General features: G+C 47.4%; 3 protein-coding genes across 4 annotated transcripts in view; 1 reads left to right on the top strand and 2 right to left on the bottom strand.

The window, feature by feature from the left end:
- The window catches only part of PDIA3 (protein disulfide isomerase family A member 3), a 178,750-nt gene that overhangs the window by 82,112 nt on the left and 79,275 nt on the right, over nt 1-17,363 (bottom strand). The gene's annotated exons all lie outside the window — the stretch shown is intronic.
- CKMT1A (creatine kinase, mitochondrial 1A) lies at nt 92-8,145 on the bottom strand. 2 transcript variants are annotated; one of them, XM_049782503.1, is made up of 10 exons: nt 8,033-8,145; nt 6,852-7,035; nt 5,791-5,989; nt 5,509-5,604; nt 4,934-5,155; nt 4,541-4,626; nt 3,491-3,614; nt 1,066-1,200; nt 728-853; nt 92-343 (listed from the first exon to the last, which is right to left on the bottom strand). In XM_049782503.1, exons 2-10 carry the CDS (start codon nt 6,998-7,000, stop codon nt 227-229), a joined length of 1,254 nt encoding a protein of 417 aa, XP_049638460.1. In that variant the 5' UTR covers nt 7,001-7,035; nt 8,033-8,145; the 3' UTR covers nt 92-226. The 2 variants fall into 2 exon arrangements, with proteins under 2 accessions (XP_049638460.1, XP_049638459.1); XM_049782502.1 differs by lacking the exon at nt 8,033-8,145 and having other exon boundaries at nt 6,852-7,204.
- PPIP5K1 (diphosphoinositol pentakisphosphate kinase 1) overlaps nt 14,367-17,363 on the top strand; it is a 54,380-nt gene continuing 51,383 nt past the window's right edge. The window contains exon 1 of the mRNA XM_049782445.1: nt 14,367-14,387. The gene's annotated coding sequence lies outside the window, so the exon portion shown is untranslated. The remainder of the gene's footprint in view (nt 14,388-17,363) is intronic.

Genomic DNA, 17,363 nt, shown 5'->3' with positions numbered 1-17,363 from the left:
TTCTTTCCAGCACAAGTAACTCCATTGCCTCTTGTCCTTTCTTGGAGGTTGCTCCCCCTCTTCACCCCTCCATTAGAAATAACACAGACAATAGGAGCATAGCAAGACTTTTTACTAGAACAGAGGGAGTGATGAGAGGAAGGGACATCCAGGGCCAGAGGAATGGGCCACTGTTAGAAAGAACAGAAGTCCTAGGGGTCTTCAGTCATCTCCTGGAGGTGGAAAATTAATGCTTGCCATGAAGAAGAGGTGGAGGCACGCGGATATCCTGGCCTCTCTCTAGGCGCCGTTCACAGTCAATCAAATAGTTTACTCCATCGATGACCAGTTGCACCAGCTCCACCTGAAGGACACTAATCCTTGGTCTCTGTCTCTCGTAACCTGAATTTTCTTCTTTTGCACTGAGCTGTCCACTTTGGGAATTCATTTCCAATTGTCTCCCCAGTTAACCTGAATTGCATTTCTGATTCCATTACAATTCTAAGATTTACTCACTGACATACCTCAACCTCCATAGTGGCTGCAGAAATAGTATAGTAGGAAGAATATTTACTTTAAACATGGCTGACTCAGGTTTAATCCCTAGTACCCCATAGTCCCCCAACCCCTGATAGAAGTTATTCCTGAGCACAGTGACAGGAATAGCCGTGAGTACCTGGGTATAGTCCAAAAACAAAAACCTAAACAGATCTAGACTGCTCCTCACCCTGATCCCCAAGTACCTCACCTCTGACTTGCCCAGCCGATCCAAATTAGAGATGTCAAAGACACTGCCAGTGGCTGCTGTGTCCACTCCTCCAGTACCACGTTTTTGGAGTCTTAGGTTCTCCAGAATCTTTGGGAAACGGTTATCCTAGAGAACACATAGGGATTGAGGGCAGAATCAGTAGGAGTAAGGTGTGGTCCTACCTGTAAGAGTCCAGAGCCTGTTCAGAGACTATTCTCCCATCCCTCCAGGAATAATATCCCTGATTGCCTTCCAAAATGCCCATTCTCTCCCATTTAAAGACAGCCACAGGCTGTCTTTCTCACTCACACCCCTTGCTAACCCCAAAACTACTTTACTTTGCTTAGAAGGGGAAGTTTGATGTGCACTCCTGCCCGAAGTCCTGTGCCTAGGTTAGATGGGCAAGTCAAGATGTATCCCAAACGCTCATTCCACATAAACTCCCAGCCACGCTCCTGGATCAGTCGCTCTACCTGAGACAAAAACTCTGTTAGTAAAAGTTCAGACTGTGTGACTCTTTCTTAGCCAGAGCTACAGAAAATCTAAGTATATGTCTAGAACCTGAGATTTGGGGTATGAAAGAATGACACCATTCTTTTTATGCCCCTCCAGTGGTTTGTTATTATCATGCTCATGGATAATTTGATGTGGCAAGCCCATAATAATGAGATTATGAAAAATTGCTTGTGTGGAAAAAAGAGAAACTTGCGAGAATGATTCCTGAGAATAATCTAGGGAAATAAACAAAGGTGGTAGGCTGAACTGAGAAAAGATTGATTATCCAATGAACTTAGTCAGCATGCACTGAATCTCTTTATTTTACTAGAGAGCCTAGAGCTTAGAATATTTCTTTTTGATAGAAAAATGAGGGTGCAAGCTTTGCAACAGGAAGAAGCAAGAGAATTCTTCTATTTACTATGGAAGGAAACAAATGTGAGAGAACAGATAGGTAAAAATAGTACCTATGAACTGGACTCATAGGTCTATATGAGAAAGAAAGGAAGTGTGGAAGCTGGAGAGATAGCATGGAGGTAAGGCGTTTGCCTTGCATGCAGGACAGTGGTTTAAATCCCGGCATCCCATGTGGTCCCCTGTGCCTGCAGGAGCGATTTCTGAGCGTAGAGCCATGAATAACCCCTGAGCACTGCCGGGTGTGACCCAAAAACAAAAAAAAAAAAAAAAAAAAAGAAAGAGAGTGTGGAAAGGTGTTTTTGTTTTCTTTTTTTAAGTATTCTGTGTGTGTGTGTGTGTGTGTGTGTGTGTGTGTGTGTGTGTGTGGTTTTTGGGTCACACCCGGCAGTGCTCAGGGGTTATTCCTGGCTCCAGGCTCAGAAATTGCTCCTGGCAGGCACGGGAGACCATATGGGACGCTGGGATTCGAACCGATGACCTCCTGCATGCAAGGCAAATGCCTTACCTCCATGCTATCTCTCCAGCCCCTATGTTTATACTTTTGGGGGGAAAAATCCATAGCTTGGGTAGCTATCTTACATGCTCAGTGTGGAGAAATCCTTTCATCTAAAATAGTAGCTAACACTTTTAGTGGAGCATTTACTCTGGGTTTGTAAAATGCATGACCTCATTTAACCCCCAAACTAGCCTAAAAGATAGGAAAGTCTTATTAACCTCTTTTTACAGATAAGAAAACTGAGACCTAATTAAGAATTACTTCCTATGTCTTTTAAAATCAAAATCCTTTGTCTATTATTGTCACCAAGCATAAAAATGACCCTGCTAGAATCTGAAAGGAAGAAGAGCTCTTTCTTTTTACAAGACCAAAATAGAATGATGGAGGGTTTGTGAGGATTAATGCCCTAGAATTAAATATGAAGACTATTTCCGTATTGGTCTGAGGATTTATTTCAACCTGACATTTACAGACACATTCTGGAATGTTAAACCTATCCATCTTCTACCTCCCCCAATTACCCTCCCATTCTTAAAGAAGCCCAGATCTGACATGTTAGTAAAAAACAGAGTCCAGCTCATACCTGAGTAGATTAGCTTAGAACACATCTATTTCTCATCCCTACATCTATCTAGTCTACAGTCCCCAAAATCTTAACCACACACTCAAGCACTCATCCACTAACTCAGTAATTTCTCCTTTGCATTGTCTCGCAACTGCTTCATTTTTACTTCCTTAGATTCTTAATATTTTTTTATTTTTGTTTTACGTTTTGGGCACTACATTCAGCAGTGTTTGAGGTTTGCTCCTGGTTTTGAACTCAGGGATCACTCCTGGTAGGACTCAGGGGACCATCTGAGGTGCTATAGATTGAAACCAGGTTGAACCAAATGCAAGGCAAGCCAACCCCAGATTTCTGCTGTTCTTGCTCATCCTATTTTTAGAGTAACTATAAATTCTATTCCCTCCCACCCTCCCCCACTCAGAAAATCCTGATTTATAGTTATGGTTTTAAAATGAGATTGATTAATGGTCCCTATCACAATCGAAAGTATCCTGAATTGGGCCAGTGAGATAGTACAGCAGGTAAGGTGGCTTGCCTCACACATAGCTGACCAGTTTCAATCCGTTACTTCATGTGGTCCCTCAAGTCCCAAAAGTTGATCCCTAAGCACAAAGCCAGAGGTGAATCAAGGGTAACCACAAAAAGAGCCAGAAGTGAGTCAGGGCTAACCACAAAAACGACAGAAAAAAAGATGCTCTGGGAGGGTTTATAAATTATATGGTCAGTATATCCTGGTCTTTGATTTTTCCTTATGTCCTCCCACCTAGTTCCCTTATCACTCATCTCCAACCTCTTTGAGGCCTCGGCAGAATCTTTCAAAGACTCTCTTCATGTTGCCACCCTTTTCCATGGAGATGACCCGGGTATGATCTTCTTCATTCACCCAGATTAAGAAACTCTTCTCGTTGTTGTGCCTGAGGGCAGGCAAAAGAAAGAGAGAGAGAGAGAGAGAGAGAGAGAAAGTGATCAAGAAGCAGTCTAGGGGCCGGTGAGGTGGCGCTAGAGCTAAGGTGTCTGCCTTGCAAGCGCTAGCCAACAAAAGATCGAGACCGCGGTTCGATCCCCCGGCATCCCATATGGTCCCCCCAAGCCAGGGGCGATATCTGAGCGCTTAGCCAGGAGTAACCCCTGAACATCAAACAGGTGTGGCCCGAAAAACCAAAAAAAAAAGAAAAAGAGGACCTGGAGAGATAGCACAGCGGCGTTTGCCTTGCAAGCAGCCAATTCAGGACCAAAGGTGGTTGGTTCGAATCCCGGTGTCCCATATGGTCCCCCGTGCCTGCCAGGAGCTATTTCTGAGCAGACAGCCAGGAGTAACCCCTGAGCATAGCCGGGTGTGGCCCAAAAACCAAAAAAAAAACAACAAAAAACAAAAAACAAAAAACAAAAAACAAAAGAAAAAGAAGCAGTCTAAAAATTTGGAGAAGGGGCCGGTATAGAGTGGTTAGGGTGTTTATCTTGCATGTGGCCAACCCAAGTTTGATCCCAGCCTCCCATATGGTCCTCTGAGGTCACCAAGAGTGATTCTTTTTTTTTTTTTTTTTTTTGGTTTTTGGGCCACACCCGTTTGACGCTCAGGGGTTACTCCTGGCTATGTGCTCAGAAATCGCCCCTGGCTTGGGGGGACCATATGGGACGCCGGGGGATCGAACCGCGGTCCTTCCTTGGCTAGCGCTTGCAAGACAGACACCTTACCTCCAGCGCCACCTACCCGGCCCCACCAAGAGTGATTCTTAATAGCGCTGCTGAGTATGACACCAAAACAAAACCAAAACAAACAAAGAATTGGGGAAAAATAGAAGAATTTATGAGGACAAAAGATATAAGAGAAGCCTCATACCAGATCCCACGAGCATCTGGCCAGTCTCGAGCCATTCCTGCTGCAGTCAGCAATGGGGATACAGGCTTATCAAAGAGAAAGTGGTCCTATAAAGAATGAAAGGATGTGGGTTAAGAACCCTGGCATTATTAAAGATCTGGGAGACAGATCAGTGGACTTAAGCACATACTTTGCATCAGGGAGGTCCTATGCTCTGTCCCAGTGCTGTCACCATCCCTAAGTATTGCCAGGTATGACCCCCAAACCAAAAATAAATAAGTAAAATTAAGAAAAGAAAAGAATTCTGGTAGTCTCTGGCCTCTTACAGCCCATCCAGTCCATCAGGCCCACCCTCCTTCTGGCTTCTTCCAATTGCCCTCCCCACTATATCAAATCCCTTTCAATGCCTCTTACATCAATAAGCTGCTGCTGCTCAGCCTCTGTCATCTCACTGAGCCGATAGTAACGTCCAGTCAGGTCTCCCTTCAAGCCACTCAGGGCATCCACTACAACACGTTCCACCTCTCGTCGCTCTGCCCTAGTGCAGGCTGGAGGCAGACTGAGACCCCGGATACTTCGGCCAGTTCTGACTCTTGAGGACAATACATACCTCTCATCAAAGTAGCCAGAACGGATCTAGAAAATAAGAGAGATTAATAAAGAGAGAGAAGTCAAATGAGCGAGAATCGGGGGGCCTTAGGGATCTTCACTACATGCATTATAAAAAAGACTACACTGATAAGCAGGACAGTTTATGGGGGCACTTCAGATATTAAAGGAGGGGGCAGATGTGAGTGACCATGCCCCAAATGGAGGCAGTTTTGGTGATTGTCATTCACATCTGCCCCCTCCTTTCCATATCTGCACTTGCCTTAGGATTCAATTCTTTCACCATTCCAAGATTAAAATCTAAGTAGTCTGATGACTGAATCAGGAAGTGAAGCAGGTGAAGGCAAAGAAGAAACAAGGAAGAGGAACATTAAACTCACCTTGCTGGCATCCAGATCGGTGGTATGTTTCATTGTTCGAGCATCATATCCATTGTGTCTCTCTTGGATCACAGGGTCAAAGAGCTCAGCGAATACCTGAGGGGAATTAGATGGAGAGAAGTAGTTAAGGAGTGACCATGTTTTGAGTTGATTTCACTGGGTCAGAAAACATATTATGGATGATTCCAACTTGAGGGTTGAATGAGGGTTCTTACAGGAGAAGGAACTGGGATTACTGGGAAAATGAGCTGGGTCACCAGGGAAACTCTGGGGGACCCCTACCTCATAAGTCTCCTCATCTCCAGCTACCATGCCCACAGTCTTGATGAAGGGGTGGCCGGGATTGTCCACTCCAGTCTGGATACACTGATCTAGCGTCCAACCAGTGGGTGTGGTCTTGTCGCAGAGCCGGGCATATACTGCTGGGGTCAGGTGACTGGCCATGCAGTTGTTGTGCTTTCGGAGATCTGGGTACTCAGCACTAGGGAGGGGGACCCCAGTAACCATGGAGGGAGGGCACAGAGGGCCTAGACCCAGTCCAGTTAGCTAGGAGGTGCCCCCTTAGCCATATCTGGTTTGCTTCTGGGGATGAGGAAGGTTTAAGAGAGGCTACCCCTGGGTAATCTCCTTAGGGACTTTCTTTCAGGATCTATTCTTTCCCTGCTGGCCTAGCTTCCTCTAGCTGGCTGATTTCTTTTTTTTTTTTTTTTTTTTTTTTTTTTTTTGTGGTTTTTGGGTCACACCCGGCAGTGCTCAGGGGTTATTCCTGGCTCCAGGCTCAGAAATTGCTCCTGGCAGGCACGGGAGGACCATATATGGGACGCCGGGATTCGAACCGATGACCTCCTGCATGAGAGGCAAACGCCTTACCTCCATGCTATCTCTCCGGCCCCCTGGCTGATTTCTGATTCCAAGCCTCCAGATAAACTCAGTTCTTTCCTCCCAGGAACATTAGGGGGTGGAGGAAGGGAAAATGAAAGAGTTGAAGTCGGCAAATGGGGGAGAACAGAAAGGAGATGGAGGAGAGCCAAAAAAAAGGATAGACCGTGGTGTCTCAGGAGTTTGGCCAAACCGAATCCTCCAGAACTTACAGGGCTAGGGCTGGTCTTGGGGGGGGGGGGGGCGGGGACTACGGGTTACAGGTCTCCAGGAATGCCTTTGCTTTCGTATTCGGGTCTCCACCCCCACCCCAGAGAGATTTCCCCGACTGTGTGGGGCCCTGAAGGATTAGAGAGCCCTTTCTTTGGCTTGGATCTTCATCTCCGCCTGCCTTCCTTCCCATCACCACTGCCCCCCTGCACCCTAGCACCCCAAAGCGCGTGTCCCAGACCTCGGTACAGTACCTTGGGGGATAGAGCCTTCGTCGTTCACCCGCTGCTCGTAAAGGTTCGGGGCGGAGCAGAAACCCAGCTGCTAGAGACCCAGCTCCGGCTAGAGCTAGGAGCCCGAGCCTGGGGCGAGCTGACAGCAGGCGAGAAAAGGGACCTGCCATGGCTGGAGGATCCTGGAGCTAGTGCAGTGCAGGGCCTGGCCGGAGAAGACGGATGCTTGCTTGGGCGGCCGGGTGAGGATGGGGAGCCTGGAGCAAGGCTGCTGCAAAGGAGCGAGGACCGGTAGGTACCACGCAGGCTGTTGGAGAGGCGCAGAGAGGCCCCAGCAGGGCAGAGGGAGGCTGAGCCGCAGTCCCCAGGGGTGGGGCTCCCGCAGGCTCCGCCTTCCAGCCCAACCCCGAGCTAGGTGTGCGGGGGTGGAGGTGGGCAGAGCTTTTGCAGGTAGGGTAGGTAGGTAGGAGGGATCGGAGGTTCCCTCCTCGACCCCTCCAGGATGAGGGTGCGGGGCCACGAGGCCCACTCCGATTTCAGCACCGAGCAGAGGACAGCACCCCAAGGGGCCTGGAGAAAACCCCAACACCCTCCCCCAGCCTCTCCCTAGAGTTGGAAACCGGATCCGTCACTCTGTGGGTGTGAAAGGGTGACATTGCCCAACCTCTCCCCAGCTCCTGGCCTGCCCCAGCAACCTCTCCATCTTCCCAGGGGAGGCGGTGGCGGGGAAACCACCCAATAAACACAACCCGAGCGGAAGACCAGGAGAAAAAAGAAAGAAAAAAAAAACACCCAGGAATGGGGCAGACACGGAAAAGACAGCAACAGATTCAAGGTCACCTTTTCCCTGAAAATCTGGAAGAAGGACCCAGGCTCCTCCCATCTAAACCTGTGCTTTCCTTACAAGGTTGAAAAATGTTCCTTCAAAGACGTCAGGGAACTATAGCTCTTACCCCAACACTGCTGTCTTCCCCTGTGTCATCTTGCCTCAAGTCTGAAGTCTTGTTATATCTTACCTGCATTTTTCATCACACACACACCACATACCCCCAACCCCCCACACTATTGCTCTTTCTTCCCTGTACCCTATCTCACTTTTAATCTTTTATTCCTCAACCTCCTTTCCAGGTTCTGACCCCTTTGCTGCTCCCTGGAGTCCCCCACCCACCCACTCACCCACCCCGGTATGTCAGAAATCTTACTTACCTGTTGGATACACAGAACCTGGCGCTGGAACTGGGCTAGGGAGAATATTTCGTTTCCTTTTCCACCTCTCCCTTCTGTCCCCTTTCTGAGGCTCCCAGTTCCTGGGCTGGAGGAGAATGAGAGTTGAAGAGAGGGGTGTGGTGAGATGATTGGGTGCAGGAAACGAACAGGCAGGCACAGGTCCCCAACCACATACACTTCTCCTGGTTGCCTAATGCCCAAAGTGTAAGGAGGAGTGCGCATGGATTTCTCCACCTTCACCTAGTGCTCTTTTCTCTCAAGGTGCATGTTCGGTTTTAAGAGGGCTTTGTTTCCGCACCTCCAAGGGATTTGGGTGGGACTCCATATTAGTTCTGGAAGGAAAGAGGTCAATTTCTAGAGCCCACATAGAAGTGAAATGGGGTGGGTGGGAGTGAGAGATAGCACAGGGGTTAATGCACTTGCTTTGTAAGTGACACATCCTGGTTTGATTCCTGGCACCATATATGGTCTCTGAACACTGCCAGGCACAATGCCTGGAGTAGTTCCTCTAACAGTGCGGGATGTGTCCCCAAACCAAATCAAACGAAACAGTGGTGTGTGTGTATGAGAGAGAGACAGAGACATAGAGATAGAACAGAGACAGAGAGACAGAAAGAGAATGGATAAGGCATTTACCTTGCCTAAGCCCAGCACATGCTTGATCCTCAGCACAGCTTATGGTCCCATGTGCACAGCCTAGAGCATATATATATAATTTTGGGGGGTCAGTTAAATTAGGGTACAGAGTGGCATTAGTCCTTCCCTCAGCTAAACTGAAGTGAGAAACTTGGAACTCTTCTGGAGGAATATTCAAGAAAAAGAAATTCCTTTCATGTTGTGCTCTAGCTCCACTAATGAGACTCACTACTATAGTCTCATTCTCTTTCTTCCACTCAGGTCTCCCTTATGCTCCTTTTCCTGCCTTCTTCATTTGTGTGTATCCTCAGAAGCCTAGTTTTTATCCATTATCCATTTAGTCCATTACTTCTTCTGATAAGAGAACAATTGTCAGAGAGGAGAGAGAGTTCAGCAGTAGAAGTGTGGTCATTCTTGGAGAGCTGGAAAATATTCCCTGGGTTGTAGGGATTTATTAGGTATGTTAAGAAGCAGCTATCAGGAGCTGGAGAGAGAACACAGCGGTAGGGCGTTTGCTTTGCAAGCAGCTGACCCAGGACCAATGGTGGTTTGAATCCCAGCATCCCATATGGTCCCCCGTGCCTACCAGGAGCGATTTCCGAGCACAGAGCCAGGAGTAACCCTGAGCACCACCAGGTGTGGCCCCAAAACCAACAAAACAAAACAAAACAAAAACAACAACAACAAAAAGAAGAAATTATCAAATAAGTATCAACTGAAACTACTGAGTAAAGCTCTTAACTAAAACTACTTGGGCTGTATATATTTACCAGCTAAAGTAGGGAGATAATCTTTCAGAAAAAAATTGCTATTTCATTGAGAGGGTGGTCTCTAACACTGAAAAACTAAAGTAAGGAACAGGGCAAGAGAAATGGTTGGGGGTGCAGTAAGATGCTTTCCTTACACAGACTATCCTGGTTCTATCCCTGGCACCATATATGGTCTCCTGAGCACTGCCAAGAGTTACCCCTAAGCACAGAGCTAGATGTAAGCCCTGAACACCACCAAATTGGCCCCCAAACTTCCCCCCAAAACAAAAGCAATCAAATAGAAAAGAGAAAAGAGGAAGAGAATTACAGAAGGAAAAATAAGATTTGCCTAGAGGAGTATAGAAATCAAGTTCAGAGAGCAGTTATGCAAATTTGAACAAAAACTCTACTAAGAAAAAAAAACCCTAAATTTGTCTACTTATTTTCTTTATTTTTGTTTTTGGGCCAAACAAACAAAGAGCTTTTTGATGCCAGCAATCACTCCTGTTTGGCACATACAAGGCAAACGCCCTACTGTCTGTGCTATTACTCTGATGCCCTGTCTACTTATTTTCAGTTGGAATAAGGAAGCACATAGTGCTGGTGCAACCCCGGACTCCCAGCTATTATTTGAATGATCTTCCTAGCATTAAGACTCATTAAAATGGGACCAGAGCAATAGCACAGTGGATCGTTGGCCTTGGTTCAAATCCCTGGCATCCCATATGATCCCCTGGGCCTGCTAGGAGTGGTTTCTGAGTGCAAATCCAGGAGTAACCCTGAGTACTGCAGAATGTGGCCCAAAGACAAACAAAAAAGCACTTTGAAAGTAACAATCATAAGTTCCCACACCACCGCAGGAGGCCTGCTCCAAACTCCTCAACCACATGGTTCCCCAAATATCACCAGGAATAACCCCAAAATTCAACTTGGGAGTAGATCCTTTGATCTAAGGTTGGGGGATGGAGCAATAGTATAGAGGGGAAGGCACTTGCCTTCTATGCAGCCACCTTACTCACTGTACTATTGCTCGGCCTCAACCTTAGAAGATATTTTATAAGTTTTTTAAAGGTTTGAAGTTACAGAATTATTAGGAATTCTGAGCATGAGTTAGGGAGGCATTGCATACCCTTGGGGCCAGTTCTTAGACTCTAACTCATTTATAAGTCCTGAAAGTCAGTATAATGGGGCATTCCACTGATAAAGTGGTAGGATCCTTGAGACTACAGAAAAGATGCAGGGAATATGGAACTATTTTGACTAAAAAAAAAAAACAATTTAGGATGCAAAATAAATGACATTATTATGCCTAAAAGATAGTATAGGGGTGCAGTACTTGCCTTGACTCAACAACCCAGTGTCAATCCTCAGCATCTTGAACACTGCCAAGAGAGATCCTTGAATACAGAGCCAGGAGTAAGCCTTGAACACCGTTGGGTGTGGCCTAAAAATAAAACAATAGCAACATATATACAGAATGCTTTCACATAATCAGTATCTGTGTGTTTGGTCATTTTTTGGAAGGGCACACTAAGTAGAGAATAAGTATTATTTCTGGCTCTGGACTCAGGAATCACTCCTGGTGAGCTGAGTGGATCATATGAGTTGCTGAGGATCCAGTGAGCTTAGTGTATCATATGAGACAATTATCCTAACCACTGTACTATGGCTCTAAACCCTTGTGTTTGGTTTTTAATTTTACTCACTTATAGATAAGAAAATAGAGGCTATTGTGAAGCATGGGTATTGGAATTTTGTATGACTGAAAATCATGAACAATTCTTTATTGTGTTTCTCACAATGTTTCAATAATTAAAAAACAAAAACAAAAACTGAGGCTGACAGAAGTTCAGTGACCAGTCCAAGGCAATAAAATCTAGGTTTGTGAGGCTTCCACATCTGAGGATTGAGAACAAACAAGATCTGGGGATGGGATCCACTTTGTGTTTTCCACATTCTTTCTATCCTCAAAGCACAAACTAATAGTTTCTTCCGTGTTTGTCTCCCACCTCTGTTATCATGCTTCTATATCTTATTTTTTTGGGGGGGGCCACACCCGTTTGATGCTCAGGGGTTACTCCTGGCTAAGCACTCAGAAATTGCTCCTGGCTTGGGGGGACCATATGGGACGCCGGGGGATCGAACCGCGGTCGCGATCTTTCCTTGGGTAGAGCTTGCAAGGCAGTCATCTTGCCTCTAGCGCCACCTCGCCGGCCCCCATGCTTCTATATCTTATTAACCTTTTCATCCTACATTTATGAGCTCTCTGCATATTTCATACTTGGTGGGGTTTATTTGGGAGGGGACACACCCTGCAGTGCTCAGCTCTGCACTAGAGATCATTCTTGGCAGTGTAGGCAGGACTTTATGGGATGGAACCGGGACAAAGCACATTACCCACTGTGACCTCTCTGCAGCCCCTAGAACCCATGATTTTGATATTTCAACTACCTCTTGGCCTGCAACTGGCTTCCTCCCTTGCTCCCTTGCTCCCTACCTCTCCATGGGGATGGCAAGTCCAGTCGCTCGCTGCAGACTTGTAGCAAAGCAAGCAAAGTAAGCAAGCATCAGGTTGCACTTCCCACTCGGGACCGCTAGGGGCCGCCCTCCTCGCCGCCCGCCCCCTCCCCTGCGCCGGCCAACGCAGCTTGACGCTGGCCGGGCGGCTCGCGCCCTTCGCGGATTGACGGGACGGCAGAGGAGTCCCGCCCCGCGCTGTGATTGGTCCGCTGTCGGGCGACGCTGCCGAAGTCCTTCGCGGATTGGTGGGGCGGCGGAGGGGCCGCGCCGCGATTGGCCCGCCGCCGAGCGTCGCTGCCGCCAGGTTGCGCTGCGCGAATGAGGGAGGCGGGTGAGTCGGGCCGGGGGCGTAGCTGAGGAGTGGGCGCGGAGGGCCGCGGGCGGCGCGCGGGGCGGGCGGCGGCGCGGGCGGGAGGCCTCGGGGTCCGCGCGGGCGGCGGGGCGGGGCGGGCGGGAGGCGGCCGGGCTGTCAGTCGGGCCGAGGGCGGTGTCGGTGCCGGTGCGTGACCCGGAGCGGGGCGAGGACGGAGGAGGGGTCGGCGGCCGGGAGAGGCGAGGAAGGAGTGGAGGAGAGGAGCGCTGTGCCCTCCCGAGGTCGGCGTCGGGGCCGGGGGGCGCGCTGGCCTGGGGAGGTGTGTGGGCAGAGACAGAGACTGACAGAGACAGAGACAGACAGGAGAGAGAAGAAAGACAGAGACAGAGGAGAGAGAAGAGAGAGACACAGAGAGGACAGACAGGAGAGAGACTGAGAGGAGAGACAGGGGAGAGACTGAGAGGAGAGACGAGACAGAGGAAAGAGACAGGAGAGAGAAGAGAGAGGAGAGAGGAGAGGAGAGAGACACAGACAGGACAGACAGGAGAGAGAGAGAGACAGAGAGAGACACAGAGGAGAGAGACAGGAGAGAAGAGACAGGACAGAGAGAAGAGAGGCAGGAAAGAGACAGGAGAGAAGAGAGACACAGAGAGAGGAGAGGAGAGAGACACAGACAGAGGACAGACAGGAGAGAGAGACAGAGAGGAGACAGGAGAGAGAAGAGAGACAGGATAGAACAGGAGAGAGACAAGAGGAGAGACAGGAGAGAGGTGAGCCTGCAGAATGTGGGGGCTGAAGGGAGAAGGGCCCTTGGATTGAGAGAGAAAGGAGAGGAGAGAGCAAAGAGGGAGAGACAGGAAAGAGAGAGGAGAGCCTGCAGAATGGGGCTGAAGGGAGAAGGGCGCTCTGGGCAATGCCAGGCAATGGTGGGCGGGGGTGCGGGGTGTGGGGAGTAGGGTTTCAGTCTCATTCTGTCACCCGGGTGGTGGGTGACTCATCCGAAGAATCCCCAATGCTGGGGGTGTAGTGAGGGAGAGGATGAGTGGGATTATTCATTGCATTCATTAGTCGGCCTGTGTCTGGGGAACAGTGCATGAACAGTCTTGTCGCAGGTTGGGGGAACAGAAGAGAGGCGACGGAAGGAGAGTGCCAGTGCAGTTCACTCTGTCCGAATAAGGATTTGCATGACGTAGGAAGAAGGATCAGAGAAGAAAGGATTTGCATGACGTGGAAAGGATCCAGAAGAAACAGATGTCCCCTAGAGGGGGAGGGTGGAGCCAGTACTGGTCACCTGTGGAGGTTTTACTGCCTGGACTTTCCCAGCACTTAAGGGAAGAGGACTCTGTCAGGAGCCTGGCTATTTAGGAACACGCAGACGACTACTACCACCGCCCTGACTCTAAAGAATCAAGAAGTTACCCAGTGTACCCTCTTTTTCTTCCCCAGATCTGATTAATATGTGTTGGTTGGGTTTTTGGTTGGTTGGTTTGTTTTTGAGATCCATGTTCTGCAATGCTCAAGGCTAACTCCTGCTGTGCGCTCAGGAATCACTTCTCATGGGCTTGGGGACCATCTCTTGGATGTCCATGATCAAACCCAGATCATCTACATGCAAAGTAGTAGTGCCCTGCCTGCCTGCCTGCTGTACTCTAGCTGCCACATCCAGATCTGACTTAACATTAATGGCTCCAAAAAGATTGTCTTCTGCTCCTTGCCCTGTCCCTTAACACTGAGTTGCTTTCCTCCCTCCCTCCCTTTTTTTTTTTTTTGGGGGGGGGTCACACCCAGCGGTGCTCAGGGGTTACTCCTGGCTTTCTGCTCAGAAATAGTTTCTGGCAGGCACAGACACCATATGGGACACCGGGATTCGAACCAACCACCTTAGGTTCTGGATCGGCTACTTGCAAGGCAAACGCCGCTGTGCTATCTCTCTGGGCCCCCTCCTCCCTTTTTTCCCTCCTTCTACTTCGGTTAAGGCTAGAATAAGACTGCCCTTTAGCCTAATTAAAGTGTTTTTTCCTTTTGTAATAAACTATTGGGGGTGGGTGGAGAAGAACACACGAAACAAGGGAGTGACTTGGAACACCACATAAACTCCAGCTTCTCCCAGAGGTACATCTAAATAAATCTTGGCTTGTTTCATAGTTATTTTTGTCAGGATTCTATTTTTGCTTTGTTCACTATGAAATTAGACCTTTCATCTCTTTAGACCATATTTGTGAAGAGTCTGCTTTTCTATTATGGTATCATCCCTTGAGATAGACTTGTAGAATTTCAAGAACTTAACTTGGGTAGAGTGAAGAGAAAACTGAAAGGATTTGATTGTCAAGAGAAAACAGAGGATTTGACTCAATGAAAGGATCAAAGGTTAGGAATCTTAGACTTGAGAGAGTGTGAATTCAGATAAAGGATAAAGAGTGCAACAAAACCATACTTAAACTCTACTGGAACCTCTGGAATGCCTCAAGTCAAGGAAAAATGGGTCAGGTCACTTCAAAGGTCAAATAAATAGTTCATTAATCAGGAGCAGGAAGAGGACAAATAACCAGCAGATCATTCCTGGAAATATTAGGTCTGAGGAGAATGTTGTGGTAGTGGAGCAATGGAGCCAGCAGATAGGGAAGACTGCAAAGGTCAAGGATTAGGTCACGGTCAACTATAACTTTCTGTTAGTTTTTTGTTTGTTTGTTTGTTTGTTTGGGGGGGGTTTGGGTCACACCTGGCCATGCTCAGGAGTTACTCCTGGCTCTGTGCTCAGAAGTCGCTCTTGGTAGGCTCAGGGGACCATATGGGATGCCAGGATTTGAAACACCGACCTTCTGCATGCAAGGCAAACGCTTTACCTCCATGCTATCTTTCCGGTCCCTCAACTATAACTTTCTAATAAGAGCTCTGAACCCCACCAGTAATGCCAAAGTTTAAATTAAAATATGTGCAAAGTAATTACTGAATATTATTTCACAAATCTGGAGAGTAAATTTGTTCACTTAAGGAATTTTTTTGCTTTGCTTTTTTGTTTTTTGGGCCACACCTGGTGGTGCTCCAGAGTTACTCCTGGCTCTGCACTCAGAAATTACTCCTAGCAGGCCCAAGGGACCATATAGGATGCCAAGGATTGAACCTGTATTGGCTGTGGTCAAGGCAAATGTCCTACCCACTGTGTTATTGCTGTGGCCCTAAACGTTATGGCTGTTATTTAAGTCATAAATGAGTGTTTCTGAGAACTTTTGGAAACCACATAAAATTGCTGATGTATGATGCAATTTTATCTTTGGAAAATAATAGACCTGTAGCCCAGTAATCCAGTTCTAATAAACATGAACCTTTTGCATATTTATTTCAGATTTATTTGTGCTGGAGTTAAACCAGCAGTGCTTAAGATTTTACTCCTGGCTTGGTGCTCAGGGATCACTCTTGGCAGTTCTTGTTCTATTATGTAGTACTGGGGATTGAACCAGACTTGATTATTTGCAAGACAAGCTACTTAGCCCCAGTACTATCTCTCTAGCTCTGTTTCATATCTTTTTAAGGGCCCGGAGAGATAGCACAGTGGTGTTTGCCTTGCAAACAGCTGATCCAGGACCAAAGGTGGTTGGTTCGAATCCGGGTGTCCCATATGGTCCCCTGTGCCTGCCAGGAGCTATTTCTGAGCAGACAGTCAGGAGTAGCCCCTGAGCACCGCTGGTGTGGCCCAAAAACAAAACAAAAATTACCATATCTTTTTAAAAATAGAAATAATTGGGGGGGGATTTCTGAGCATAGAGCCAGGAGTAACCCCTGAGTGCTGCCGGGTGTGATCCAAAATAAATAAATAAATAGAAATAACGGGCAAGAGTGTTAACACAGAGGGTCGGCGTTTGCCTTGCAAACTGCCAACCTGAGTTTCATCTCCAGCATCCCAGATGGTCCCACGAACCTGCCAGGAATAATTTCTGAGTGCAGAGCCAGGAGTAAGCTTAAATTCTTAGTTCTGTTCTCCTCAAAGTTTGATAGGGTTCTATGAAAACATTTCTTTCTTGTTCATATTGTTATTATTATTATTTAGTTTTGCTTTTGGGTCACACCCGGCAGTGCTTAAGGGTTTCTATTGACTCTACGCTCAGATTTTGCTCCTGGCAGCCTTGGGAACCATATGGGATGTCAGGATTCGAACCACTGTCCTGCATGCAAGGCAAACGCCCTGCCTCCATGCCATGTCTCCGGCCCCAATATACATGATATTTTTAACAATAGTTATTTAAGGACTATGAAATACATATAACATTTTTATTTCATTGTAATGCATATGTGTTTCTTTTTGGTTTGTTTATTTTTGTTTTTTGTTTTTTTGGGTCACACCTGGCAGTGCTCAGGGGTTACTTCTGGCTCTGTGCTCAGGCAGGCTTGGGGGACCATATGGGATACTGGGATTCGAACCACCATCCTTCTGCATGCAAGGCAAACACCCTATCTCCATGATATCTCTTCGACCCCTGCATGTGTGTTTCTGTAGTTTGTATTTCAATAAGCTCTCCATGTTTTCACTAGTAAATCTGATTTCTGAGCACATAGCCAGGAGTAACCCCTGAGTGTCACTGGGTGTGGCCCATCCTCACCCCCCAAAAAAAGTCTCTTGGGCCCAGAGAGATAGCTCAACAGCTATGTATGAAGGAGACTCAGGTTTTCTTCCTAGACATTTGAACACACTATTGAGAGTGACCTCTCCACACTAAGTACCACCAAGTGTGACCCAAAAAAGGAAAGAACAATTTTTTTTCTTGGTTAGGGAGATAGCTCAATGGACTGGAGCACATATCTTGTATACTTAAAGTCCTGAGTCCCCTATCTCCTTGTGGCCCCCAATAGTAGCACCGAGTCACCCACAGAGCACCAACCCTTCGGGCCCACTTTGATAAGTATCACCTGAAGTAGTTGCCTTGCTAATCAGGAGCAAGGAAAATAAATCAGGTACCACCACTGGGAAGAATTCCCTGCAAAGGTCTCTTCCCAAATGACCAAGAGCCATTGCCTAAGACCCACTAACCCACTACACTTTTTTGGTGTATATATGAAAATTTGCAGCTGGTAAGTGGTTCTAACTCAAGTATA

Source organism: Suncus etruscus, chromosome 10 (assembly GCF_024139225.1).
Source record: "Suncus etruscus isolate mSunEtr1 chromosome 10, mSunEtr1.pri.cur, whole genome shotgun sequence".
Lineage (NCBI taxonomy): Eukaryota > Metazoa > Chordata > Mammalia > Eulipotyphla > Soricidae > Suncus > Suncus etruscus.
The sequence above is the reverse complement of the archived record's forward strand: the minus strand, read 5'-3'. Positions and strand labels throughout refer to the sequence as shown.

Coding starts and splice junctions, on each gene's coding strand:
- CKMT1A (XM_049782503.1), bottom strand. CDS start 7,000: ATGGCAGGTCCCTTTTCTCGCCTGCTGTCAGCTCGCCCCAGGCTCGGG. Junction 1,201..3,490: donor TCTGCCGAGGCCTCAAAGAG/GTTGGAGATGAG, acceptor TTTTTGTCTCAG/GTAGAGCGACTGATCCAGGA. Junction 854..1,065: donor AACTTCCCCTTCTAAGCAAA/GTAAAGTAGTTT, acceptor TGTGTTCTCTAG/GATAACCGTTTCCCAAAGAT.